Genomic DNA, 27,265 nt, shown 5'->3' with positions numbered 1-27,265 from the left:
ATTTTTTTATTATTTTATTTTATGGTTTTTATTATTATTTAATTTCTTTTATTTATACATATTTATTTAGTTAATTTTATGATTCAAGTAGTGGATAATAAGGAGGTTCAATGCTAAACTCTTTGTATGACACATTGGAAAATGGGATTAAGAACCAAGAGAGTGCTAAAAATCGGGATACCCGTGCATCTTTAGAAGCTCGAGTGGAATCGTTTTACAAGGCTACCGATCAAATCTCCACTCCTATCCTTTCATCTCAAGTTTTTTGTGAATTTTATTGTGGTTTACATTTGAGTAATGATTGTCCATTGTATAGTGATGTTGCTCATTGTTCTTATAACTATGAACAAGTGAATTATACGGGAAGTTGGCCAAATGACTCGTATGGAAGCACCTACAATCAAGAGTGGAGCACTCATTCACCCTTTGGATGGAGCTTAGATGGCCTAGAACCACCAGAATTTCAGTAACCATATCAACAGCCTAATCTTGTACCCTCAACTCAAGATGAAGAGTTAGTATCGGAGGAGCTAATGATAAGGTTCATTACAAGTCTTGATGATAGATTCCAACAAACAGAGAGGGTACTTGAAAGTCAACAAGCCTCAATTAAGAAAATAGAGCACCAAGTAGGCTTGATCTTCAAGTTACTAGCTGAAGAACAATTGGGAACTCCATCAAACGCTACTGAATCCGAGGAACACTTGAGCACCATCACTTTGCATTCAGGTGAGAATTTTTCTGGTTTATCTACTATGTTTGACGATGATCCTTCTATGCAGGACGATTTCTTGAACATGGAGATGGAACCAAAAAAGGAAGAGGCGAATATAATTCCTCTGAAAGACTATCAACAGGAATGTACAGTTGATGATGCTGAGTTGCAGTTAGAGGAATTGTTGGTAGATTTTCCACAAGTTCCTTTGATGATGGAAGATGAGCACGATTTATCCAATGAAGAAGTCTTGGAGGAGCTCGAGTTTCTTCTAGCAAGTGAACCAAGCCAAGGACTGAAGAAAACCATCAACACTCCTAAAGAAATTGCCCAACCATCGATCCTTCCAATTGTTGAAACTCCAGCTTTCAAATTAGAAGAGCCCCTACAGCATCATGACTACGTTCAATTATACGAGGAGCGAGTTTTGCCCATCATACTGGCAGCTTGCTTGATAGTCGGGAAGAGGAAATTGACGATTATCCCTCTAAGCGGATACTCGAAGACATTTGCTTGGAAGAAGGATGGATGATCATCAATCCCTACCGTTTGCTTTTCACCATGAGTCCAGCTAAGAAGACTCGTCACATAAAAAAGAAGCACTTTTGGGAGGCACCCCAAATTCTATTTTTCAATTTTAATAATTTACCCTTTATTTTGAACTTAGTTTGATTAGATTTTACAGTTTATTTTTGGTAATTTTTATTTATGTTGAGTGTATGAGTTGAGGACTTATTGGTTGTGCAGGTGAGAAAGAGTGAGAAAGTGCTGAGAATCGCAAGTTTTGTATTTTTTAGAGATCAACACGGGCGTGTTTAGGACCGTGTTCATTAACACGGCCCATGTTCTAATTGAAGAAAAACAAACTAAGATGAACACGTTCACAATAGGCCATACGGGCATTTATGCTCAACTGTGTCCCCAACACGTTCCCGTGTTCCATAAACATGGGCGTGTTCTCAGAAGTGGTAAGTCAGCACGTTTTAATTTTCTTAACACGGCCCGATATCCAGACCGTGTTCATGAACACGGCCCCTGTTGGTGAACACGGGCGTGTTCCGTACACTACCTATATATACCACTTCATTTCGAAATTTCCAAAAATTTTGCTCTCCTTTTAGTTTTAGCAATTCTCTCCTATCTTACTCTCTCATTTTTTATTTCTCATCTCGAAGGCTTTGGATATTGCGTTTGTCAAGTAAGTACCCTCCAACTTCATTTTCTATTATTTTATTTTGATATTAGTTCGAATTTATGTTTATCTTTGTGTTCGAATTTGTGTTTCAATTTCTTTTAGTAATTCCTTATTTTATTATTTGGTGCATGCATTTACATTCATATTTGTGCTTAATTTTATTTTATTTTCTTTAATTTAGTTTATATACATAACTTGCTCATATTTTCCATTTTTCTTTTCTACCATTATTCATGATTGTGATTAATTCTTTATTTTCCTTTTTATTATTATTGTTGGTAGCTAAACAATAGGCTCTATTATTTATAGTGGACTATGTTATATCTGTTTTATATTAGCATGTTGGTTTGCCTTGTGATGGATTATGGCGAAGTTAAACTCCATGTGGATGAATTGAAAATTTAATTGGTTAGCATTGGTTGGCAGTGTTGTGGATTAAATTTTCTTTGCAGGAAATTGAGCAGTTTAATTTTATCAAGTTAAATCGTTCGGTTTGTTCATTTTATGTCGTTATGCTGCCAGAATTTCGTTGATCCTTAGTACTAAAAATTTCTTTTTCAGGTACCATGTCCACCAGACGAGGATCAGGAGTTTACAAAAGGAGGCGGACCGATGGTTCCTCTTCCTCTCGATCATCAGGCGCTGCACTGACTAGTTCAAGCCAAATTAGACCACTGCAGCGCCATCGATTCCTACTTTTCCAAGGGCAGCCCACCTTTGAGCAGAGATATCAATCAATGAGGCACAAAGATTTGGAAAAGGGGCGTAGGATAGACTGGCCAGCACTGGAAACCATCGGACTTACAGCTGCAGTCCGCCGATATCTTGAGATGCCCCCATTTTAGCATTTCTTTGAAATAGTTGAACCAACATATAGGGAGTTGACTGTGGAGTTTGCCAGCACTTTCTTTCTATAGAGCCAGTTGCGGGACTTCCAACAACTAGATGCGATCAGTTTCAGACTAGCAAAGTAGACTTTCATGATGAGTGTACAGTAGTTTGGGGTAGACTTGGGCTTGTGGACTGAGGAGGATGCTCTGGAGAGGTTTATAGTCGCTGTATACACACGCCTGGTGTGTCATATCCACATATGTGGGCCGAAATTTTTGATGACACTGAGGGGTACAGTGCCAGCCAGTCCAAGGCGTCTAACTTGCCTGAGGGACTATGGTACTTGCATGCATTGCTGGCTAGGACCATCATTGGCAGGGGAGATAGCAGTGGTGTAGTTACCCAGCCGGACCTATTTATACTTTACAGCATGCACCAGCACCAGTCCGTCGACATAGGATACTTGTTAGCTAGACAGATTAGTGCCTTCTGCAACAACTCAAAGAAGGTATTTTTCTATTTTGGGACTTACATTACTCGACTGGCTAGGAGTTAAGGAGTTTTGGAGGAGGCGATACCACATCTGATAGAGCTGAGGGTGATGGAGACGTTGGGACTTCCCCAATTGGTTAGTATGGGGATGGTGACTCGTAGGCAGGGTCCACTAGGACCAGAGTATAGACTGAGGAATGCTCTCTTGGCAGCACTCAGAGAGGAGCGACCTGCCCCACGAGCCCATAGTACATAGGATGTCCCACCTTCTTCTGATATTCTGGAGTCTTCCTCCAGACCATCTACTTCAGCTCCTTCTGGTTCTTCATCAGCTGTCTTAGGAGTCTCTCCAATTGAGTTTAGAGAGCTGCAGCTTACAGTGCAAAGGTTGGCAGAGGAGCAGCAGCAGCATTTCATTCGATAAGAGGCTTTTTAGCAGGACCTTTTACAGCATCAGTGAGTTTCAGAGCCAGATGATGGCTCAGTTTGAGAGGCAGAGGGTTATGCTTCAGGCCTTGATTGAGCAGGGAGGTAGGTTAGAGGCCTCTATGGCCAATGACATGTTTGATGATATTTTTGCTCTGGACTTTGCACATCCACGTAGGCCGGGTTCCGAGCAGCGAGCCATTTTGACATCCCTCTAGCGGATGATCCACCGGTGGCCCTCCCTCTCCGACCGAGCACCCTTCAACACAGTGACTGACGAGCCTCCTATTGACGGCCGCTCCTGGCCGATCCACCAGCTCCTGCATGTGACACTACTTTCGATCCTCGAGTAGCCACTCATCCAGTACTGGCGATGCACCTCTTTTCACTCCCGGAGCTATAGTCGATAGTTCTTTTCCTTTTCATTTCTTATATTTTGTACACTAAGGACAGTGTGTCCTTCAAGTGTGGGGTGGTGATATTTATATACACTGGTTTTCGTGTTTTTATTGTTTTGTATATGAAATTCAGATCCTTTTTTAGTGTATACATCGCATTTCATTTATCCCATCTCAGTTATTTGTTTATTCTTTATGCAATTTTTTGTAAAATTTTGAAATTTTTTCACTTTGTTTCAATGCTCTTACTATTGACTTGCTTTTGAAATCCTGTTTATGTCCATGTGATCAGGTAAAACCGATAGTGTTGAGTTTTGCGGAAGAATGTAAGATAATTAGTTTGAGTTTTGCACTAAGTTGCTTTGGTTTATTTAATTTTGTTTTGATGATTTTTGTTTGGAACCTACTCAAAAGCACACTTGTGAGAAATTAAGCCTAAATTGTAAGCATACACTTTATATGCTTGTATTTATTTCTTGTTGAGAGTGCCAATTACTGTCTTTACTTTTAGAACTTGCTCGGTAATGCTTATGAGGGCCACAAGGAGAGTTTAACACTTTGGTACGATAGAGGCACTTAGGTTTTTTATTCTAGCCAAATAGCCTTCCTTCGTTTATTGATTCTGTAGATAACCCCTTCTTTCACCATTTTTTTATCATATTCCATTACCACTTAGTTTTATTATGCTTTGGTTATGCTTTTGCATATGACTTGTTTTTATTGGGAATTTTTGTCTTAGGAATAGTGTGGAATCTTTTAGCAGCTTTCTTCAATCCAAAATAAATTTACTCTATTATGTGAATGTTCTTCCTTTATGAAAAAAAAGAAAAAAAAGAGAAAAAAAATAAATATAAGAATAAGAGGGAAAGGTGATGAAAAGAAAGAAAGTAAGTGGGCTAAACATTTTCACTTGATTTCTATTTCCCACCTTGGACTACTGTCCATTGTTTACCCCTTGTGATCATTGTGGCTTGTGTGCAGGTCATGTATTTCATTGCAGAACACCATAGGTTCAACTCTTATCAAATTTATCTACCCCTACCTAATCCCCATTACAACCCTTATAAAGACCTTTTGACATAGTTGTTGACTCTCCATAAGTGGTAGGAGTAGGATTTAAGAGCAAGCATATAGTAAGTAAGGCAATAATTAATGCATTGAGCGATTAAACACCACCCTTTAAACACTTTGACTGATTTAGAGTGAATCTGGTGAGGAGTTGGTTCTGAATAATTTTGTTGAGACAGTATTTTGTAAATTATTGGCATCTTGGTTATGATACTTGAATTGATTACTTCGTTTCTTTTTGTTTGACTTACGCTTGTTAAGGATATGTACAGGAGCTCTCTAGCTTGTCTGTCAGCTTAAGTGTTGTTCCTTAGTGATTTATTTTCCTTATTTTACTTTTGATTGCTTGAGGACAAGCAATGAGCTAAGTGTGGGGTTATTTGATGTGTGTAAAATACACACATCTAAATGGGATTTTTAAGATTGATTTTATGGACATTTGGATGTGAATTGGTCCCAACACTCACCCTATGCATCTGTTTGTGTGCATTAGGTCCAAAAGAAGTTAAAGGATGATAAAAGGAAGAATTGGAGCATAATTGGACGTTGAAGCTGCTGAAACAAGCTAAGTACGAGCATGAGGAAGCTGAACATGGCCGTGTTGGTTTCAACAACGGTCCCGGCCGTGTTGGGTGCATCAAACATCAAAGGAAAAGTAGTTCTTAGGGAGCATGACCACAGAGAGTAACATGACCAGGAATACCAAATCATGTCCCCAACACGGTCAGGAACACGGCCGTGTTGGCGGTAATAGGGGGAATTAATTAAAAGAACGAAGAGAGGAAAGAAAAGAGAAAAGCGGGGGAGAACGTCCCAAACCTTAATATTTCTCTCTCTTTAAAATTCTATCATGGCGGCCGTTTTCTGCAATTCTCTATTACATGCCCATCTTTCTTGCAATAATGACAATAAGGAGCTGCTGAATCTTTCTTTTTCCTGCATTGAGAAGCCAAGTGCCCAATCTCATGACAATTAAAACATTCAACCTTGCTAATGTCACGAGCTTTGGGCTTTTAAGTGCTAGCGATAAGAGCCACATCCTATGTTGAATCATGAGATGATAATGACTATAGGCGAGTTTCTTCAGCAACTAATTCAGCCATGATATCATCAATGCAATGGTTGGTTTTACGATTAAGAATGGATGCATGAATATGTTCAAATTCAGAACGAAGCTTCATCAAAAATTGACGTGTTCGGTGTTGTTATCTGAGTTGCACAACTATTTCAAAAGCTTCTTTAGGAATGTTGTTATTGATCATATCCATCTCATTCCAAAGTTTAGTCATAGCCAAATAAAATTCTTGAATATTACGAGAGTTTTAGGATAGAATACTTATCTCTTGTTCTATATGATAAATTCGAGCCTCGTTACTTTGTTTGTAGATTTTCTATAAGTAATCCCACAAAGAGCTAAGATTTGCAGCAATAGAATTCTCCGCAGACTCCATGATCCATGTTTTAATTTTTTCATTATTGATGACCCATTTAGAAATGGATGATTCTTCTATAGGTTTAGATATGAAGCCATCAATATAACCCCAAAGATCCTGTCCTTCCAGGAAATTCTTCATATAAGATGACCACAATGAGTAATTTTTTTCCATCAAATCTGATGGCCAGCCGATGATTATGTAACACCATCAAGAGAAGACTGAATAAAAATGAATTTCTGCAAAAAAATAAGAAACTAGGGATGAAACCCAAGATATTGGGGATGAAACCCAACTGTTGCGAAGAAAAAAAAATAATTTCTGATTTTAGAGATGATGGATCAGACCTGGTGCGCTGATACTATGTTAACAAAGAATACTATGAGTAAAAAGACAAGATGAGAATGATTTTGGATTATTTATTCTTGGGCAACAACCCTGTATTTATATTGTACAAAGTCAATAATAGCTAATATATATTGCACAATTACAGCAGCTAATATATACATAAATGTAGCAGTTAATTTACAATAGCAAATCTGGCAATTACTTTAATTTATGCTCTTTCCTTTCATAGTGCAAGATGGACAAGAGACAAAACTAAGGCACATAATATAGTTATAACGTCTATTTTATGCAGAATGGAATAGGAAATAAAACTTGTTGCTATAATATTACACAACCAAAGTTTCAAGTGGCATACCTTCAGGATAACTGGGACAACTTTCCATATGCGACATGAAGCTAATTTATTCATATATTATGCTTTGTGTATTACTTATTCAGCCAGGTTTTGTTAAAGGAAAAATTATCTAATTCAGGATTGTGGTTATTGATGTTAGGCGACTCAGTTACTGCCATTAGATCACCAAACTTAGGTTCTTCTTTGGCTTCATCAATTGGCAATCCTTCTAAGTGCAATTGGTTTCAGAAGTCCAACATTTAGTTCAAGCTGATATGTTATCAAGCAAATAGATCAGGAAAAGTTACCCTGGATTCTATAAGGATGATAAAATGTCATGTTCAGTTAAGGAAAACAAGGACTGTACCAAGCAATTCATGCCCTACAAGTACAGAGATAAACCAAGTAAAAGACCACATAAAGATAGGAAATCATTTTGAATTAGACCAAGTTACCTGTGAATACTTGAACTGATTTTAAAGTAGTTAAGAGGCATGTAAATAACTTCATAGTTAGTGTGATGTATCCTGAAATTTTAAAGTAACAGCTGAAAAACATTTGCTCGGGCCTGCTTGGGACATTGATCATAAGGGAATCACATGGTCTTGTCTAATCAATTAGGGGTCTGACCATTCATACCCTTCAATTTGCTTTTGTTGGAAAACAACATGGCCTACTAGTGGGATAAGCCAATAGTTGAAAAATTATGTTAGATCCATAACTATATGAATCCCTACTTTCTAATAATAATTGGTTTGTAATAAGTTCTAAAAATAATGGAAAGTAAGATAGGAAAGATGTAGAATTCAGCAAGAAATCCTAACTGCAAAAACAGAAATAGTAGCTAAAGGAAGGGAGAGGAACTAGAATCACCATAAAGCTCATTGGTACTGGAGTCATCTCCAGGCCTGTGACATCTCAAGTCCAATTCCAGTGAAAGCCAATTTATCCAAAAGAAAAATGAAAATACATAACAGTTAAGATATTTGTTTCGGAGTGACATAAAAAATTTCCTTGTTGTTTGGCACATTGGAACCTTTTCCCTGTCATTCATTGACTGATTACATCTGAGTCATTGTCGTATTTCTTCACTAAAAGGAAAGTTGATCATCAATTATATTGTAAAATATAATGGAAAGAGAAGAAAATGGAAAAGGAAGGAAAGCAATACACAACTTCTAATCGCAAGTTGTAGAAAATTGAAATGATGAATTGGTTGTTTATATGATTCTGATCTTTTTACAATTGATTGTGCTGGTATTTATATACACATATACAACAGTACCCTATTCTACTTGGTTGCCTTGGTATCTCTGTCCAACGCCCCTTTCTTCTCTGGGAAAGGTTGGAGCGGCCTTCCCCTATCACAGGGATGGTTGCTCCCTTTCTTCAGGGCCCGTGATGAGCAACCTTGCACAGGCTTTTCTACCTATGCAATGTCTGAGGCCATACCTACTTTATTTCTGCTTTCAACACTCTCCCTCAAGTTGGGTTCGTAGAGGTTGATCGAACCCATCTTGCTGAGGATAGTCTGGTGACTACTTTTATTTAGAGCTTTTGTAAATATGTCGACCAACTAATCATGAATCCTGACAAATGGATTTTTAATTTCGCCTAACTATACTTTCTGCCTGATGAAGTGACAGTCCACCTCAATGTGTTTAGTATGTTCATAGAATACTGGATTGGATGTGATATGTCGGGCAACTTGATTATCACAGTACATCAACATGGGTTCTTTATAATCAATCCTTATATCAAGGAGCACTTGTTTGATCCAAGTGAGCTCGCTTACTGTGGATGCCATGGCTCTATATTCTACCTCTGTGCTTGATCTTGCCACTACACTTTGCTTTTTACTTTTCCATGTTACTAGGTTTCCTCCTACGAATGTGCAAAAACCCGTTGTTGACTTCCTATCACTACTTCCTGCCCAATCTGCATCAGAGAAACCAATTATAGTATTAGAGTGGCTGTTTTTCATCCAAATACCTTGACCTAGAGTGCTTTTGAGGTATCTAAGAATTCTATCAATAGCATCCAAGTGGCTGGTACGGGGGGCATGCATAAATTGGCTTACCATACTTACAGCATAGGAGATATCAGGTCTAGTGACAGTTAGATAAATTAACTTCCCTACTAGCCGTTGATAATGTCCTATGTTATCTAATGGGTTACCATCTTCTAACTTAAGTTTGACATTAGTTTCCATTGGAGTGGACGTAGGCTTAGCTCCTAGTTTCCCTCTTTCTTTTAAGAGGTCGAGCACATACTTTCTCTGAGATAGAAATAGACCTTTTTGTGATTTGGCTATTTCTATTCCAAGAAAGTATGAAAGCTAGCCAAGGTCCTTGACGTCGAATTCCCTTTTTAACTTTTTCTTAACCTTTTCAATTTTTTTGTTATTGTTACCGGTTATGATGATATCATCAACATATACTAAGATAATAATGGTGCATAAGTGATTGTGTTTGATGAACATTGAGGAATCTGAAGTACATTTACCGAAATTAATATTAAGAAGGAAAAAGCTCAGCTTGGCATACCATGCTCTTGGAGACTGCTTTAGACCATAAATTGCTTTGTTTAGCTCTATACCAATGACGACTCTAATGTGGACTTGTGACCTAGGGGGAGTCATGTAGACTTCCTCTTCTAAATTTCCTTGGAGGAAGGCATTCTTTACATCCATTTGAAATAGACTCCAACCTGAGTTAGTGGCAGCAAATAATAAAATACGAACAGTGTTCATTTTTGCTACAGGAGCAAAGGTTTCCTGGTAATCGACGCCATAGGTTTGAGTAAACCCTTTGGCTACTAAACTGGCTTTATATCGCTCGATTGATCCGTCACAGTTAAATTTTATCTTGTAAACCCTTTTACATCCTACAGGTTTTTTATTTGATGGTAAAGGGACAATTTCTCAAGTGTTATTTTTTTCTAAGGCAGATAGTTCTTCCTTCATGGCCTTACACCATTTTGGGTTAGTGTTGGCATCATAGAATGAGGTGGGTTCTGTATGTGCCGTAAGATTTCCTAGATAGGCTTGATAGTTATGAGACATGTGATCATAAGTGATGAACTTGCAAATTGGATACGATACCTTATGGGATACGTAATCCCTTAACCTGACAGACGATCTAGTTATTCGAAGTGGATCGTCTTAAGGCAATCTCTTCTTGTGGAGGTGCAATTTCCTCGCTTCTGGTAATAGTTTCTCCCCCTGAAGGGATTGACCTTAAGTCGAGAGGAGGCTACCCCTCCGGATGAGTGTCTTGACTGGAACTGCTGAGATCTGAAAAAGAAAAATTATGCGGAAATAATGTGGATGGCCCTTGAGAGTGTTGAGGTCTAGTACTATGAATATCATGAGGTTTATAATATGGTTTGTGTTCCAAAAAAGTGACATCCCTGGAAACATAGACTTTGTGAGTGAGGGGATCATAACATTTGTATCCCTTCTTGCCTATGAAGTAACCTAAAAAGATGGTTTTGGCAGAGCTTTTTTCAAATTTGTGAAGACGCTTAATGTGAAAAAAAGCAATGCAACCAAAAACACGAATATGCCCTAGCTCAATTTTTCAGTTTTTGAGAATTTATAAGGGGCTGAGATTGTGGAGTCTGACACTTGGAAGACGATTAATAAGATAGGTAGCAGTAAGGAGAGCATCAGACCAAAAAATAGAAGGAACGTTATTTTGAAAAAGCAGGGTGCGAGTGACAATAAGCAGATGCCTATTTTTTCTTTCAGAGACCCCATTCTATTCAGGGGTATTAATGCATATAGTCTGATGAAGGATGCCTTCCTTTTTAAAGAAGTTTTTAAAGTGTTGATTTATATATTCTATACCATTGTCAGAACGAAAAGTTTTAATACTATCAGTGTATTGAGTTTTAACAAAGTGAAAGAATTCTTGAAAACATGAGAAAACTTCATTTTTGCCTTTTAATAAATAGACCCAAGTTGTGCGAGTGTAGTCATCAATGAAGGTGACAAAATACCTAAAATGATTGTAAGAAGTAACAGGGACCGGGCCCCAAACATCAGAGTGCATTAATTCAAATCGTTTTTCAGAGGTACGAGATGAGAGAGGAAAAGGGAGATGAGTGTGTTTGAAAAATTTAAAAGTCTCACAGTGACTGGAATATAAATTATAATAGAATAATGTATTTAAGACAGAGTCGGATGGATGTCCAAAATGTAAATGCATTAACATGCCCTGATCGGCTGTTTTAGCAGACACAAAACGTTGATTGGTGGAGTTCTTAAGATAGTATAGACCATTGTCATAATATCTTTCACCAATCATCATCCTTGTAGTGCGATCCTGAAACAGAACAGAAGAAGGTGAAAAAATAACATTGCAGTTGAATTCATTAGTGATTCGTCCAACGGATAATAGATTAGATTTAAAATCAGGAATAAATAAGACATTATTTAGATGTTGGTTGAGTAATGTAGTGTTACCACTACCTTGGATTGGAGTTTTATGCCCGTTAGCGACTGTCACATGTTGAAATTTTTTTCCAGGAGAGAAATTTTGCAATTTTATTAAATCTCATGTCATGTGATCAAAAGCACCAGAGTCAATAATCCAATCAGTAGAGCAGTGTGTTAATTTTGTTGGAACATAATTAAATGATTTAGATACCGAACCTGACCCACTGGGCTGTTGATTTTGAACCAGAGCCTGGATTTGAGACAGTAGTTGATTGAGTTGAAAAGAGACTGTCGGGTCAGATCCATGGTTGAGACGGGTCGGGTTAGAATTGGGGGCAGCGGAAAGGCGGGTCAGGTCGGGTTGCTCGCTGCCGGGTCGAGTCATGGAGTCGGGTTGGGTTTGCTTATCTAACCCAGTATATATACCAGACTCCTTTAACCCTATATCATAAACACTCCCGCCCCCACTCTCGACATGTAACACTTCTCTAGGGTTTTCTCTTCTGCCGTCACCCCGTCTCTCTCCTCTGCCCCCTCTCCTCACTCCCCCAAGGCCTTCCCACTCCCGAAATGGCCGCAGATGTGGGTAGAGGTGCCAGCAACCATCGCAAGAGTGACCCTGCGTTTGGCAGTGGTCACAGCGCACGATGGCGCTCGGTCCTCCCCTCGTACGGGGTGGTTCTCGACGAATGTTGAAGGCTTGGCTGTCTATGAGGTTGGGGACAGGGTTTATTGTGCTTTTTCGAGTCTCCTCGTGCTGTATGTTTACTATTACAGCATCGATTTTGGGGAGTTCCGCTCCGAGGAGGATCTATGATCTCAAGCCTTCATAGCTTGAGTCCAGACCTCCCGGGTAGGTATATACGAGATCCTGTTCCTCTCATCTCTGTATCTCTTCTATGTCGTTTGATGGCGGAAGGCAATTCTGCAACTCTTCCCACCTTGTGAGTATTTCTGTTGCATATTGACATGAGCTTTTGGTCCCCTGTGTGATTTGTGATAACTCTTGCTTGAGTCTGAAAATGTGTGCGAAGTTGTGTTGGTGGCCTTATAGGCTCTGCATTTTGTCCTAGATTGATTTTGATGACTCTATTAAAATACAGAGTCTGGAAATCTGGGTTTCCATAGTGTTTGTAAGCATTGACATGACCAAATGGTCAGTCGTTTGCCATTCCTCCATTCTGTCTAGTTCTTCCTCTGTTGGGGCCTCTAGCCTTTCTGGCTTCGGCTGTTGCTTGGTCCCAATGATGAACCCTAGCTTTCTTCTACTGCTAAGGCCAATGTACACTGATTTCGACCATTTGAAATAGTTGGAATTTCCTTTAAGTGTTATGTTGGTTAGTTTGTCATTTTGAGACATGGCTAGAAAAAAAAATGGTAGATGATGGGTACAGGTTAGACCTGCTCTAATACCATGTAGAAAATTGAAATGATGAATTGGTTGTTTATATGATTCTGATCTTTGTACAATTAATTGTGCTGGTATTTATATACACATATACAACGGTACCCTATTCTACTTGGTTGCCTTGGTATCTCTGTCCAACATCCCTTTCTTCTCTAGGAAAGGTTGGAGCGGCCTTCCCCTGTCACAGGGATGGTTGCTCCCTTTCTTCAGGGCCTGTGATGAGCAACCCTGTACAAGCTTTTCTGTCTGTGCAGTGTCTGAGGCCATACCTACTTTTTCTCTACTTTCAACACAAGTGAATTAAAATCTCTAAACTTACTGGTAGAAAAACTATTCTGAATGAATAAGATTTTCTAATTTACTAGTAAAGAAAGCATGTAGTTTATAGTCAGGTCTTAAGCTAACTGTTTTACAAATCAATGGTAATGTTTCTATACAAAATTGCTGTCATTGATTATGATCTCTTCAACTGAGAAATAACATCCAACAAAATCTCTTCTCTACAAGGAATTATCAAGCCACCCGTTGGATGATCAAAGCCAAACTCTTCTTCAGCTTTTCGTAGTAGAGCTTGAAATGAAGGCTGATTCAAATAGGATACAGGTACCATAAATCTCTTCTTCTCAGTTTGTCCAACATAAACAGCCAGAAAGCCTTTCGGTACTTCTGCAGATATTAATGTTGTCTGATTTGTAGTTAGAAAAGATCGGCATAGAATTTGCTTGGCAAGGACAGTTCCAGGAAGACGAACACCCATTTTTTAATACTTCTATAGTTTGGAGAACAGATAAAGAATCTAAGGATTATGTTTGCTTTGGTTTGAACAAAAGCTATTAATAGAGGATGTGCATAGTTGAGTTCATTACAATTGATTGTAATGACATTACATAGATGAGATTACTAGTGAAAGATCTTCAAGTTTTAGAATGAATGGCCAAGAATCATGAAGTGGGGTACTGCTCAAGATATTGCTTGAAGGTATCACATGGTTTTGTCTTTTAACTAATCAACAAACATGGGAAAATTTCAAAGATCATGTAATAAGAACATACGTTTGTTTTCCTTGCTAAAGAAATTTTTTTAGATTGTTAATAGGAAAAATAATAGGATCCAACATAATTCATATATGCCATTATGTTTAATTTTCCACATGCAATAGTTTAGAAAAATGGTACATTATGATGTGAGATGAAGAAAATTTGCCAATATCGTATTATGGGTGCTGACTCCTTTTTCATCTCTCAATATTTTATGTCCTGGAACTATAAGATTACAAACTGGATTATATTCAGACAATACCAAAACGATTCAAAACATCAGCTGCATATTTCTTTTGGCATATGAAGATACCAACTGATCTTTGCACAATCTCAATTCTAAGAAAGAACCTCATTTTTCCTAAGTCAATCATATTAAATTCCTTCTCCATATAACTATTGAACTCATACATCATATCTTCATCATCACTTATAAACAAAAGATCATCAACATAGATGCTCATAATTAGAATCTTATCTTTATAGCTCCATTTGGCGAATAAGGTCTGCTCACCGTGACTTCTCTGAAATCCTTCTTTGATAAAGTAAGATTCAATTCGGTTAAACCAAGCTCTTGGAGCTACTTTAAATCGTAAAGTGTTTTATGTAACTTGTACACTTTTTGCTCACTCCCCTTCTTCACGTACCCCTTCGACTGTTCCACATAAACTTTTTCAGTTAATTCTCCATCTAAAAGGCAGACTTGACGTCTAGTTGATAGAGTTTCCAGCCTTTTGTAGCCAGAGCTATGATCATTGTGATAGTGTCCATTTGTGCTACAGGAGCATACACCTCTGTATAATCTATTCCATGTTGTTGTGCATAACCTTTAACCACCAATCTCGCTTTGTATTTATCCACTTCCCCGAGCTCGTTTAATTTAGTTTTGTAAACCCATTTTACTCCTATCTTTTTTGCTCCTGCTGGTAACTCTACTAGTTTCCAAGTCTGATTTTTCTCAATGGATTGAATTTCTTCATCCATAGCTAACCTCCACTTTAAGCTTCTGATTGCTTCTTCAAAACTCATCGGATCTGACGACATAATAAATGCCATATTTTCCTCTACTTCAGTTGAAAAACCTTCGGTCGAAATGTAGCCTGAAACATAATCTTGCATCCATATAGGAGGTTGTCTATTTCTTCCCTCCCTAGCATTCATGCCTTCTTCATTAATGGTGCTTGAAGAGACGCGTTCAGTTCCAGCTCTTTCAATGTCATCTATGGCAGCCTCTTCTTCCTCTATGTTCTCTTCATCATGAATGCTATTTTCGTTGTCGGCCCAATTTAAATCCATTAACAGTTCCTTTTCATACTGTTCTTCCCAATTCCATTGGCTATCTTCTTCAAAAATTACATCTCGGCTCATAATAATTTTGTTTGTGATAAGATTATATAATCTATATGCTTTAGATTCATTACTAACACAAAAAAGCATACATTTCATACTTTTATCTTCGAGCTTGGTCCATTTAGCATCTGGGACATGGACATGCCCTACACACCCAAACACTCTAAAGTGCTCTACCGATGGCTTTGCTCCACTTCAAGCTTCTTCTAGAGTCATGTCTTTAACAACTGAAGTAGGAGACTGATTCAGAACATACACCACCCATCTAATTGCTTCAGGCCAGAAATTTTTCGGAACTTTCTTTTCAGATTAAATGGATCTCACAAGATTCATCACAGTCTTGTTCTTGCACTCTGTTACGCCATTTTGCTGTAAGGTGTAAGCCATCGTTAATTGTCTCTTTATTCCATTCAATTTGCAAAACTCAGTGAACTCCATGGAGTTAAATTCACCTCCTCTATCTGTATGCAGACATTGAATAGGCAAACTTGCTTCCTTTTCTACAAGCATCTTGAAGCATTTGAAGGGATGAAATGCTTTTGATTTCTCTAACAAGAAGTATACCCATGCTTTTCTAGTGAAATCATCAATAAAATACAATGCATACTGCTTTTTACTATTGGAAGCCGGTGAAATAGGACCACAAATGTCTACATGAACTAATTGCAATTTCTGAGTTGCTCTCCAATTGACTCTTTTTTGGAATTAAAGCTCAATGTTGCTTGCCTTTCATGCAATCAGTACACATTATTGTAGACTCTGGTAACATTGGTAGCCCTGAAATCATTTCTTTTGATTTCAGCGTGTTCAATCCTCTATAACTGAGATGATAAAGCCTACAATGCCACAAGTGAGTGATGTCTTGTGTAGTAGTGTTGAAACATGATTCCTTTTGAAGTTATGCTTTAGCAATTACCACAAACATTCTATTTGCTATCATATTTGTTTGAATAATCAAACCTTTGAGTGGATGATAGATGCAACACATCCTTGATTGGATAAGAATGGTCAAGCCCCGCTCCTGCAATTGCCCTAAGCTTAAGAGATTATTCTTAAGTTCAGAAACATAAAATACATTTGTGATCACATGAGTTGTTCCATTCACCACCAGCTTCACATTTTCTTTCCCGAGTACATTCATTTTAGTATCGTTTCCAAGTTTCACCATATGCCGAAACACACCATCCATCTCCCAAAAACCACATTTATCTCCACACATATGGTTTGAGCATCCTGAGTCTAAGAACTAGACTTTCTTTTTTCTCATATTGGACATCTCCACATATGACATCAACAATAGTTCTTCACTATCATCAAACTCAGCAAAATTAGCTTCCTTATCCCATAATGGACACTCATACTGAAAATGACCAAGCTTATGACATTTGAAACATTCAATTGTGGCTCAATTAAAACTCGATCTTCCCTTTCCTCTTCCACGTCCTCTGGTGGTGTTTTTATCTCTTCCTCGTAAGGTAGATTTCTCATCTAAACTGACCTTCAAAGCATGCTCCTCACTATCTTTCTCTCAAAATTTCTGTTCATGCATGATGAAAGAGCTCTGCAATTCATCCACCGACAAAACATCAATATCCTTTGATTCTTCAATAGAACAAACAACATAGTTGAATTGTTCCATTAAAGAACGTAGAATTTTCTCTATAACTTAAATATCTGACATGTCCTCTCTATTGTTTCGCATGTTATTAGCGACTATCGTCACCCTTGAGAAATAATCTGAGACAAGTTCGCCAACTTGCATTTCCAAAACTTCAAATTCACGTCGTAGTGCTTAGAGCTGTATACATTGAACCTTTGCATTTCCTTGAAACTTTCGTTTCATTGACTCCCATATTTGTCTGAAAGTATCCTTTTGAAGAATGGATTTTAATATTGTTTTATCAATGGACTGAAAAAGATAATTTCTCACCTTCAAATCCTTGAGCTTAAGGTCATCAAGATCTTTCTTTTGTGCAGTAGTCAAAACTTCTCCATGTTTGGGCTCTGTGTAACCAATGGCGATGAGATGCCAATACTCTTTTGATCTCATGAAGTTTTCTATTAGTATACTCTAATGGTCGTAATCTTCATCGAACTTAGGAATGCTGGGTTGAAGAAAGCTGCTGCTCCTTCTTCTGCCATCTCTCAATCACTCCCTAAGTGTTTACTCTTAAGTGTTTCACTCTCCCTCTTTTACTCTCTTTCTTGCGTTAGGATACTGCAGTTCCTAACTTCACACTTAAACATACAAATCAAGCTTCAGTTTATGGCTCTAATACCAATTATAGAGTTTAGAAACATAGCAATATAAAGTGAAGACAAAGTTGATTAATTTATTGATGAATCACATGAGACTTAAATAGTCTAACAACTCTAATTGAAAATGAGAAAAATAGCCCATTAAAATGGTAATAACTAATTGGAAACAGTAAAGTAATGCTAAATAATAGGAATGTTACTAACAAGAATTGAACCAGTTCTAAACACGGGTGACTCTTCCAACATAAGGTCTTTAATGTATTTCCATTGACTAAGAAAATGGCTAGTCGATGATCTAGAAATCTCAATTCCAAGAAAATATGCAGTAGACCCTAAATCTTTCATCTGAAAAGATTGTTGAAGGAGATTCTTGAGCTGATGGTGTTGAGAATGATCACCTCCAGTAATCAAAATATCATTAACATAGATGAGAATAAAGACCTTGCCTTGAGAAGTGGAATGGATAAACAAGGAGTAACCATTGCTGCTCTGTTGATAACTAATAGCTAGCAACACGCTTTTTAATTTGAAGAACCATGCACAAGATGCTTGTTTCAAGCCATAGAGAGCCTTACGTAATTTGCAAGCCATATTTGATGTTGTAGGATATCCAGGAGGTGGACGCATATAAGCAGTCTCTCGGATAGATCACCATTGATGAAAGCATTTTTCACATCCATTTGGGTGATGTCTCAATTGTGCATTCTAGCTACGGCTATCAAAGTGCGAACAGTACTCATTTTTACAACCGGAGCAAAAGGCTCATCATAATCGGTGCCATACTCTTGATTGAAGCCTTGAGCTATAATATGGACTTTATAATGATCTAATGAACCATCAGCCTTTACTTTAACAGTATAGACCTATCGACAACCCACCACAGGATGATCTATAGGAAAAGGAACTATTTTCCAGGTGTGGTTATTTTCCAATGCTTTGAGTTCCTTTGTCATAGCATTGCACCACTCTGCACTTGTTGCTGCTTGCTTATTAGATCGAGAAATAGAAAATGGATCAAGTGTAGTAAATAAACAAAGACGATCAAGAGCTTTAATTACACGATGGATCTCGTCCAAGTAGGGGCGGCGCAATGGGTGGTGATGGTGCTAATGTGCAGTAGGTGGTGTAGCATGTGGAGTTGGTGATGAAGCAAGCAATAATGATGGTGCAGTGGGTGATGATAGTGGTGAAGTGGATGAGACAAGTTAAGGAGAGGAAGAAAGATTACCTGAGTCCAAAGTTGGTGATGGTAGAGGCGTAGTTAGGGGAACTCGAGGTCTTTGGTGGTACGTCAAGACAGGCCGCACATTGTTAGAAAAATAGGATAAGGGAACAGATGAATGTAAAGATGACAAAGAAAGAGAGGAAGTAAAAAATAAAAGTATCTTAAAAAAATGACATTTCTGGAGATCCTTATTTTCTTTGCTTCCCAAATCATAAAATCGATATCTTTCTTGAGTTTCAGAGTATCCCAAGAAAGTGCAACGAACAGAGAAGACAATGATTTTCAATGTCTTATTCTTGGGCAACAGCCCGACATTATAATGTACAAAGTCAATTATGTCCAACAAATAATGCATAATTATAGCAGCTTATTGATGCATATTTACGCATTTCATTATGATTCAAATCCCTTTGATTTCTGTCCTTTCCTTTCATAGATCAAACCTTGGTCCTTCTTCAGGGAAATTCATTATGCTTTCAGGAATGCAATTGGTACCACCAAGCCCCACATTTAGGTCAAGCCGGTATGTTGCTCTAGTAGATAGAAGCAATACTAAACAAATAAATCAGAAAATGTTTCCCTGGTTTTTAAACTGATAATAAATTATCATGTTCAATTGTGGAAAACAAGGATTGTACCAAGTAAATGGTAGTTACAGATTCATGCATATCCCTTTCTTTTCATGGCTCTTTGACGAAGAAACAGTGTGACCCACAAGTACATGGATAAATCAAGTAAAGAAAACACATAAAGACTGGATATCAATTTGAATTAGATGCAGGACCATATTATCTTTTGATCATAGACATTGCTAAATATTCAATTCTTAGTTCCTCATTAGAGACTTTGAATGCTTGAGTTGATTTTGATTTAGTAGTAGGTAACAGGCATGTGTTGGAACATATGAGCTTGTCTTGGAAACAAGCACATGGTTTCCAGCAAATTTTCCATAGCTTGTAAGTCCCCATGTAGTATTTAATTTCTTGTTTGACTTTGTACAAGTTCCTACGTTAGTGGCATTGGAAACTACAACTTTTGTAATCTCTTTCTCTATTTAAATCAAATGTTAAAGGCTGAAAATATAAAAAAAAAAAAACATATTTTTCCTCTCAATTTCTCTTCATCATTTCCATATTTCTTAAGAACTTGAGCTCAGATTTAGCTCAGTTTATAAGAACTTTAGCTCATACCCAACTAAGTTCTATTTCATTTCCGTATTTACAGTGGTATCAGAGCTCTTGTCCTACGGGCTATGAGGCTAAAAACATAAAATCTAGAGAATCAAACACGTAAGGGAGAGAAATACCGAGTGTTTGAAAGATTTGTGAGACTTTTGAAAAAGAAAAAGAAGAACAAGAACAAGAACAAAACCAGAAAAATGGCTTCAAGTAGCTCATTAGCTCCAGCAGCTCCTACCTTCAACGGATCACTTTATCATTTGTGGTCGGTGAAGATGAAAACTTACCTCAAATCTCAAGGTCTATGGAAAGTGGTTGAGACAGATGAAGATCCTCCCACTCTCAGGCCAAATCCAACAGTAGCTCAGCTCAGAGACCATGAAGAACAGCTCCTCAGGAAAGATAAAGCCTTGACGTGCATCCACTCAAGCTTGGCAGATCATGTTTTCACCAGCATCATGGACCTGGAAAAACCCAAAGCTGTTTGGGATTATCTCAAAGAGAGCTTTGAAGGCACAGACCAAGTGAAAGCTGTGAAGCTCTTGACGCTCAAGAGAGAATTTGAGCTGCTCAAGATGAAGGATGATGAGCTAGTGAAAGATTATTCATCAAGAATGATGGATCTTGTAAACCAAATTAGGCTGTATAGTGAAGCTCTACCTGATCAGAGAGTGGTGGAGAAGATTATGGTCAGCGTACCAAGAAAATTTGAAGCTAAAATTTCAGTTATTTAAGAGTCATGTGATTTGCAGAGGCTAATAGTAGCTGAGCTCACTAGCAAATTAGTAGCTCAAGAACAAAGAAGCTCAATGAGAGATGAAGAGACAGCTGAAGGTTCTTTCTTTGTTTCTCATAAAGGAAAGAAGCCAAACAGTAGAAATAGAAGAGGTACTAGCTACAAAAATCGAGCTCCAGAAAATTCGAGCTCAAAACAGGGCAAGCTTCCTCCTTGCTCCATTTGCAAGAAAACAAACCATGTTGAAAAAGATTGTTGGTACAAAGATGGTGAAAAACCAAAGTACAAATGCAGCTTTTGCAACAAGATTGGCCACACCGAGAAGTTTTACAGAGCCAAGAAAGCTCAACAAGCTCAAACGCAAGCTCAAGAGCAGGTCCTTGCAGCTGAGGAGGAGAAATCACATCCAAGAGAGCATTTATTCATGGCTTCTCAAGCTAACAAAACAGCTCATAATTACACTTGGCTCATAGACAGTGGATGTACTAGCCACATGACACCAGATGCTACAAGTTTTAATAGCCTTGACGAGTCAATAACAACCAGAGTGAAGCTGGGAGATGGCTCAACGGTTCAAGCTAGAGGAAGAGGCTCAATTTCTATCAACACTAAGAAAGGTATCAAAGCTATCTCAGATGTTCTTTACATACCTGAGCTCAATCAAAATTTGCTTAGTGTGCCTCAAATGATTAGAAAAGGTTATGGTGTCTATTTCAAAAACGCATGCTGCTATATTTTAGATACCTGTGGTGTTGAGATAGCTAAAGTCAAGATGATTGGTAATAGCTTTTATTTGAAGCTAGATGTTATTCAGACATGTGCATTTAGTGTAAAAGAGGATGATAGCTTGAAATGGCCCAAGAGGCTAGGCCACTACAATTTTAGAACTTTAAAAGAGATGCATGATTTAGAGCTAGTTTTGAGTCTGCCTGAAATTGTAGCTCGAGAAGTAGAGTGTGAGGGCTATAAGCTCGGAAAGTCACAAAGAACTCCTTTTCCAAAAGGCGAGTCACTGGGAAGCTCTTGAAAAGCTAGAAATTGTGCATTCAGATATTTGTGGTCCTATGGCAACACCTTCCTTGAGTGAAAACAGGTACTTTGTGCTCTTTATTGATGATTTTTCAAGGATGATTTGGGTGCACTTCCTCAAAACCAAGTCCTCAGTTTTTTCAATTTTCAAAAATTTCAAGAAGCTAGTGGAAACTGAAAGTAGCTGCAAGCTTAAGGTGTTGAGAACTGACAATGGTGGAGAGTACACTTCACAACAATTCAGCTCCTTTTGCCAAGAAGAAGGCATCCTACACCAGCTCACGGTTCCATATTCTCCACAACAAAATGGAGTCTCAGAAAGAAAGAATAGAACTGTGATGAACATGGCTAGAAGCATGCTATTTGAGAAGAAGCTACCAAAGACTTTTTGGGCTGAAGCTGTAGCTACTTCAGTATATTTGTTGAATAGAATTGCAACGAAGGCAGTGGAAGGCAAGACCCCATATGAAGCTTGGAACGGTGTCAAGCCTTCAATTGAGCATCTCAGAATTTTTGGCTTAATATGCTATTTTCACATTCCTTCAGTCAAAAGAACGAAGCTAGATCAGAGAGCTATGAAGGGTATATTTATGGGTTATTCAACAGAGTCCAAAGGCTACAGAATTTTTGAGCTCAACAATAAAAGAATTGAGCTCAGCAGAGATATGAGCTTTGATGAGAGCTCTTTTTGGAATTGGGATTCACATGAAGTCAAGAAGTATGAGCTTCCTTCCTTATTAGCTCTTACTTTTGAAGCGGAAGAAGAAGAGAACGTCAATGACGAGCTATTTGATGTGCACAACACTAGTGACACTCAAGTGCTCAGAATAAGACCGTTACCTGAGGTGTATGAAAGATGCAATTTTGTCTTCGCTGAGCCAGCTAACTTTGATGAAGCTTCCAAGCATCCAGAATGGATTGAAGCTATGAAAGCTGAAATTCAAATGATAGAAAAGAACAACACTTGGCTGCTCACTGAGCTACCACAAAATAAGCAAGCTATAGGAGTCAAATGGGTGTTCAGAACCAAGTACAATTCTGATGGCTCAATCAACAAGCTCAAGGCCAGATTAGTTGTGAAGGGCTATGCTCAAGTTGCGGGTAGTGACTATGGAGATACCTTTGCTCCAGTAGCTAGACATGACACTATCTAGTTGTTTTTGTCTTTTGCAGCTCAAATGGACTGGAAAGTTTTCCATCTCGATGTGAAATCAGCATTCTTGAATGGTGAGCTCAAGGAGGAGCTCTACATAGAGCAACTAGAAGGTTTCCAAGTGAGAGGAAGAGAAGATGAGGTGTACAAGCTAAGAAAGGCTTTGTACGGGCTGAAGCAAGCTCCAAGAGCTTAGTACCAGAAAATTGATGCTCACTTGATGCAACAAGGGTTCAAGAGAAGTGATAATGAAGCTACTCTTTATTTGAAGCAAGAAGTGTGGTTTCATTATATGTTGATGACCTCCTTGTTACTGGTAGCCAAAAAGAAGCTGTTTCAGAACTCAAGAAGCAAATGGAAAGTGTTTTTGAGATGTTCGATTTGGGCTTAATGAACTATTTTCTTGGGATGGAAATTCATTAATGCTCCTCAGGAATTTTCATATCTCAAAGAAAGTATGCTCTTGATGTTTTGAAGAAGTTTAAGCTAGAAGCTTGTAAAGAAGTTGCAGCTCCAATAGCTCAGAATGAAAAGCTTTCAAAGAATGATAGAGAAAAGCTAGAAAACCCAACTGTGTACAGAAGCATTATTGGCAGTCTGCTGTATCTTTCAGCTACAAGACCTAACCTAATGTATCTAGCTAGCCTTCTTTCAAGATTCATGAGCTATCCTACGAGTGTGCATCTAGGAGTAGCTAAAAGAGTTCTCAAGTTCTTGAAGGGTACTGTGAAGGATGGTATTTGGTATCACAGGCTTGACCAAATTGAGCTACAAGGTTATGCTGATAGTGATTGGGCTGGAAGTGTGGATGACATGAAGAGCACTTCAAGCTATGTGTTCTCGCTAGGCTCAGGTGCAATTTGCTGGAACTCAGAGAAACAAGAAGTTGTAGCTCAATCAATGATCAAATCAAGCTATATGGCTTAGAAAGCTCTTGTCAGATTTGTGTGTTGAGCTAGACAAACCAACTACAATCTATTGTGACAACAAGTCAGCAATTGCTATAGCTGAAAATCCAGTTCAACATGGACAAACCAAGCACATCAATGTGAAGTTTCACTCCATTAGAGAAGCTGAGAAGAATTTGGAGATCAAGCTCCAGCATTGCTCTTCAAAAGAGCAGCTTGCTGATCTCTTTACTAAACCATTATCAAGACCAAGAATTGATTTTTTGAAGAATCAACTAGGAGCTTCCAAGACCAACCTCAAGGAGGAGTGTTGGAACATGTGAGCTTGTCTTGAAAATAAGCACATGGTTTCCAGCAAATTTTCCATAGCTTGTAAGTTCCCATGTAGTATTTAATTTCTTGTTTGACTTTGTACAAGTTCCTACGTTAGTGGCATTGGGAATTACAACTTTTGTAATCTCTTTCTTTATTTAAATCAAATGTTAAAGGCTGAAAATATAAGGAAAAAAAACATATTTTTCCTCTCAATTTCTCTTCATCATTTCCATATTTCTTAAGAACTTGAGCTCAGATTTAGCTCAGTTTATAAGAACTTTAGCTTAAACCCAGCTAAGTTCTATTTCATTTCTGCATTTACAGCATGTAATTAATTTCATGATAAGTGTGGCATATCCTGAAAATTTGGAAGTAATGGCTGAAAACTATTTGATGGGGTCTGCTTGAGACATTGCTCATAAGGGAACCATATGTATTGTCTTCAAAGTATTGCATTAGGGGCCTGACCCATCATACCTTTCAAGCTGCTTCTGTTGAAAATCATGGCCTACAAAGCTAATGGCCAGCAATGCATATTGCAATTTAGTGTTGATAGCTCGAGTTAGATCCATAACTACGCGAATCCTGATTTTCTTCTAAACATTCTTGATAACTAGATGGTGTTTATAATAATTGATTTGTTATAAATCCAAAAAGGAATGGAAAGTAAAACAAGAAAGATGTAGAATAGGTACCAATGAGCTTTAGATTAATGGAGTCACGTCCAGGACTGTGACATCTTAAGTTCGAAGGCCAATCAATCCCAGAAGAATAAGGATCACAAGACAATTTCCTTTGGCTCAAAAAAAAAAAGACAGACAATCTCCTTCAGAAATGTCATAAATTTTGCCTGTCGCCATTTGGCAAAGTGAAAATTTTCCCTGTAGTTTGTTCATTAAACCTACAAGGGTTTTTGCCATTTTTCTTTCCTGAGAAGGAATATGATAACCATGTATCTTTGCAGAATCTAATAGAAGTAAAGAAAATGAGATATGAAGCAATGAAAAAGTTCTAATTTCAAAATAGTTCTCTAATTTTACTATTAGAAAACGTATGTATTTTACAGCCAACAAGTCATTTGTAATGTATCTGTACAAAATTGTTGTCATTGGTTAGCTTGAATGCCTTGTCTTATGATCTATTCAACTGAGAAGTAACATCAATAAAAATGTCTTCTCTGCAAGGAATCGTCAAGCCACCCATCGGATGATCAAACCCAAATTCTTCTTCAGCTTTTCTTAGTAGAGCTTGAAATGAAGGCTGACTCAAATAGGATACAGGTACCATAAATCTCTTCCTCTCAGTCTGTCCAACGTAAACAGCCAGAAAGCCTTTTGGAACTTCTGGAGATGCTGAACTTATTTTATTTGCAGTTAGGACAGATCTGCGAAGAATTTGCTTGGCAAGAATAGTTCCAGGAAGACGAATACCCATTTTCTGATGTCAATATAGTTCCTGGAAAACGAATCAAGGATCTGAGGAGTGTGTGTAGAGTTTGCTTTGGTTTGAATGAGAGCTATCAATACAGAATGTGTAGAGTTGAGTTCATTGTGATCGATTATCTGGCCATTATATAGATCATATAACTTGTGAAAAATCTTCAAATTTGCAATGAATGGTCAAGAATCATGATGTGGGCACTACTCAAGACATTGCTTGAGGGGATCACGTGGCCTTGTCATTGCAACTAATCAACAGACACAGGATTCATATTAAGTCTTCATTCTAAAGAACAGGATGCCCTACATGTTTCTTTTCTAGTGGAAGTTTTAAATTGTTAACAGCTAACTAGATAAGGGAAATAATTATGACTTCTGACATTGTGTATACCCTGAAGTGCAAGATGGATAAGGGACAAAACCAAGACAGATAACATAGTAACAATGTCTGTTCTATGCAGAATGGATGAAAAATAGGTAGAAAGAAATAGAAGTTGTTTTTGTTATCTAGCGCAACCAAAGTTTCAAGTAGCCTACCACCAGCCCTGTACTACTTATATATATTGGAACTAAAATAATTTCTTTACATAGTTTCTTTACTTGGTCTTACCTTTCTACAGTAAAGGCACCCTTTTATGCATTCATGGTTATTTGATGAGGAAACAGTGTAAACTAAGTGAAAAACCATATAAAGATTGGATATCATTTTGAATTGGATGCAAGACCAAGTTATCTTTAGATCACTGACATGGTTAAGACAATTGGATTGGTTCTCTAGTAGAGACTGTGAATGCTTGAGCTGATTTTGATCAAGTAGTAGGGAACATGTATAGTATAATGACCTATCCTGAAAATTTTGAAGTAATGGCTGAACACCATCTCATGGGATCTGCTTGGGGCATTGCTCATAAGGGAATCACATGGTCTTGTCTTCAAAGCAATCAATTAGGGGCCTGATCATTCATTCATACCTTTCAAGTTGCTTTTGTTGAGAAACAGCATGGCCTACAAAGCCAATGGCCAGCCAGTATTGATAGCTTGAGTTAGATCCCTAACCCTGCGAGTCCTGATTTTCTTATGAACGTTCTTGATAACTATTGGTGTTTATGACGGTTGATTTATGATAATCCTAAGAAAAAGAAAAGGAAAATTAGACCAGAAAGATGAACTCTGCCAGAGAGCCTATCTGTAGAAATAAAGATAGTGGTTAGAGGAACAGAAAGCAACAAGAATCACATAACAGGTACCAATGCGCTTTAGCTCAGTGCACTGGAGTTGTCTCCAGAGTTGTGACGTCTCAAGTTTGAACCACAATCACCTAATTTATTCGAAAAGAAATAAAATCACAGAACAGGTAACATTTTCGTTTTGAAATATCTTAAAATTTTTCCCTGTCGTTTGACACAGTGGAATCTTTTCCCTGCACTTTGTTCTTTGAAAGTACAAGGGTTCTTGCCATTTTCTTTCCTGAAAAAGGAATTCGATAACCATGTCTGTTTCCAAATCCAATGGAAAGAGATGAAAATGAAAAGGGAAGCAATAAACAA

At 37.9% G+C, this 27,265-nt stretch overlaps 2 protein-coding genes across 2 annotated transcripts; both read right to left on the bottom strand.

Annotated features, from left to right (window-relative positions):
• Nucleotides 1-13,543: 13,543 nt before the first annotated feature.
• LOC107261583 (auxin-responsive protein SAUR20-like) lies at nucleotides 13,544-13,846 on the bottom strand. The gene has a single exon (XM_015721800.1). The coding sequence runs from the start codon at nucleotides 13,844-13,846 to the stop codon at nucleotides 13,544-13,546; it is 303 nt and encodes a 100-aa protein (XP_015577286.1).
• An 11,426-nt stretch (nucleotides 13,847-25,272) lies between these two features.
• Nucleotides 25,273-25,879, bottom strand: LOC107261589 (auxin-responsive protein SAUR21-like). The gene has a single exon (XM_015721814.3). The coding sequence runs from the start codon at nucleotides 25,711-25,713 to the stop codon at nucleotides 25,411-25,413; it is 303 nt and encodes a 100-aa protein (XP_015577300.1). The 5' UTR covers nucleotides 25,714-25,879; the 3' UTR covers nucleotides 25,273-25,410.
• Nucleotides 25,880-27,265: the final 1,386 nt, after the last annotated feature.

The sequence above is a fragment of the Ricinus communis genome, chromosome 1 (assembly GCF_019578655.1).
Source record: "Ricinus communis isolate WT05 ecotype wild-type chromosome 1, ASM1957865v1, whole genome shotgun sequence".
Taxonomy (NCBI): domain Eukaryota; kingdom Viridiplantae; phylum Streptophyta; class Magnoliopsida; order Malpighiales; family Euphorbiaceae; genus Ricinus; species Ricinus communis.
This window is presented reverse-complemented; position numbering and strand designations above follow the sequence as displayed.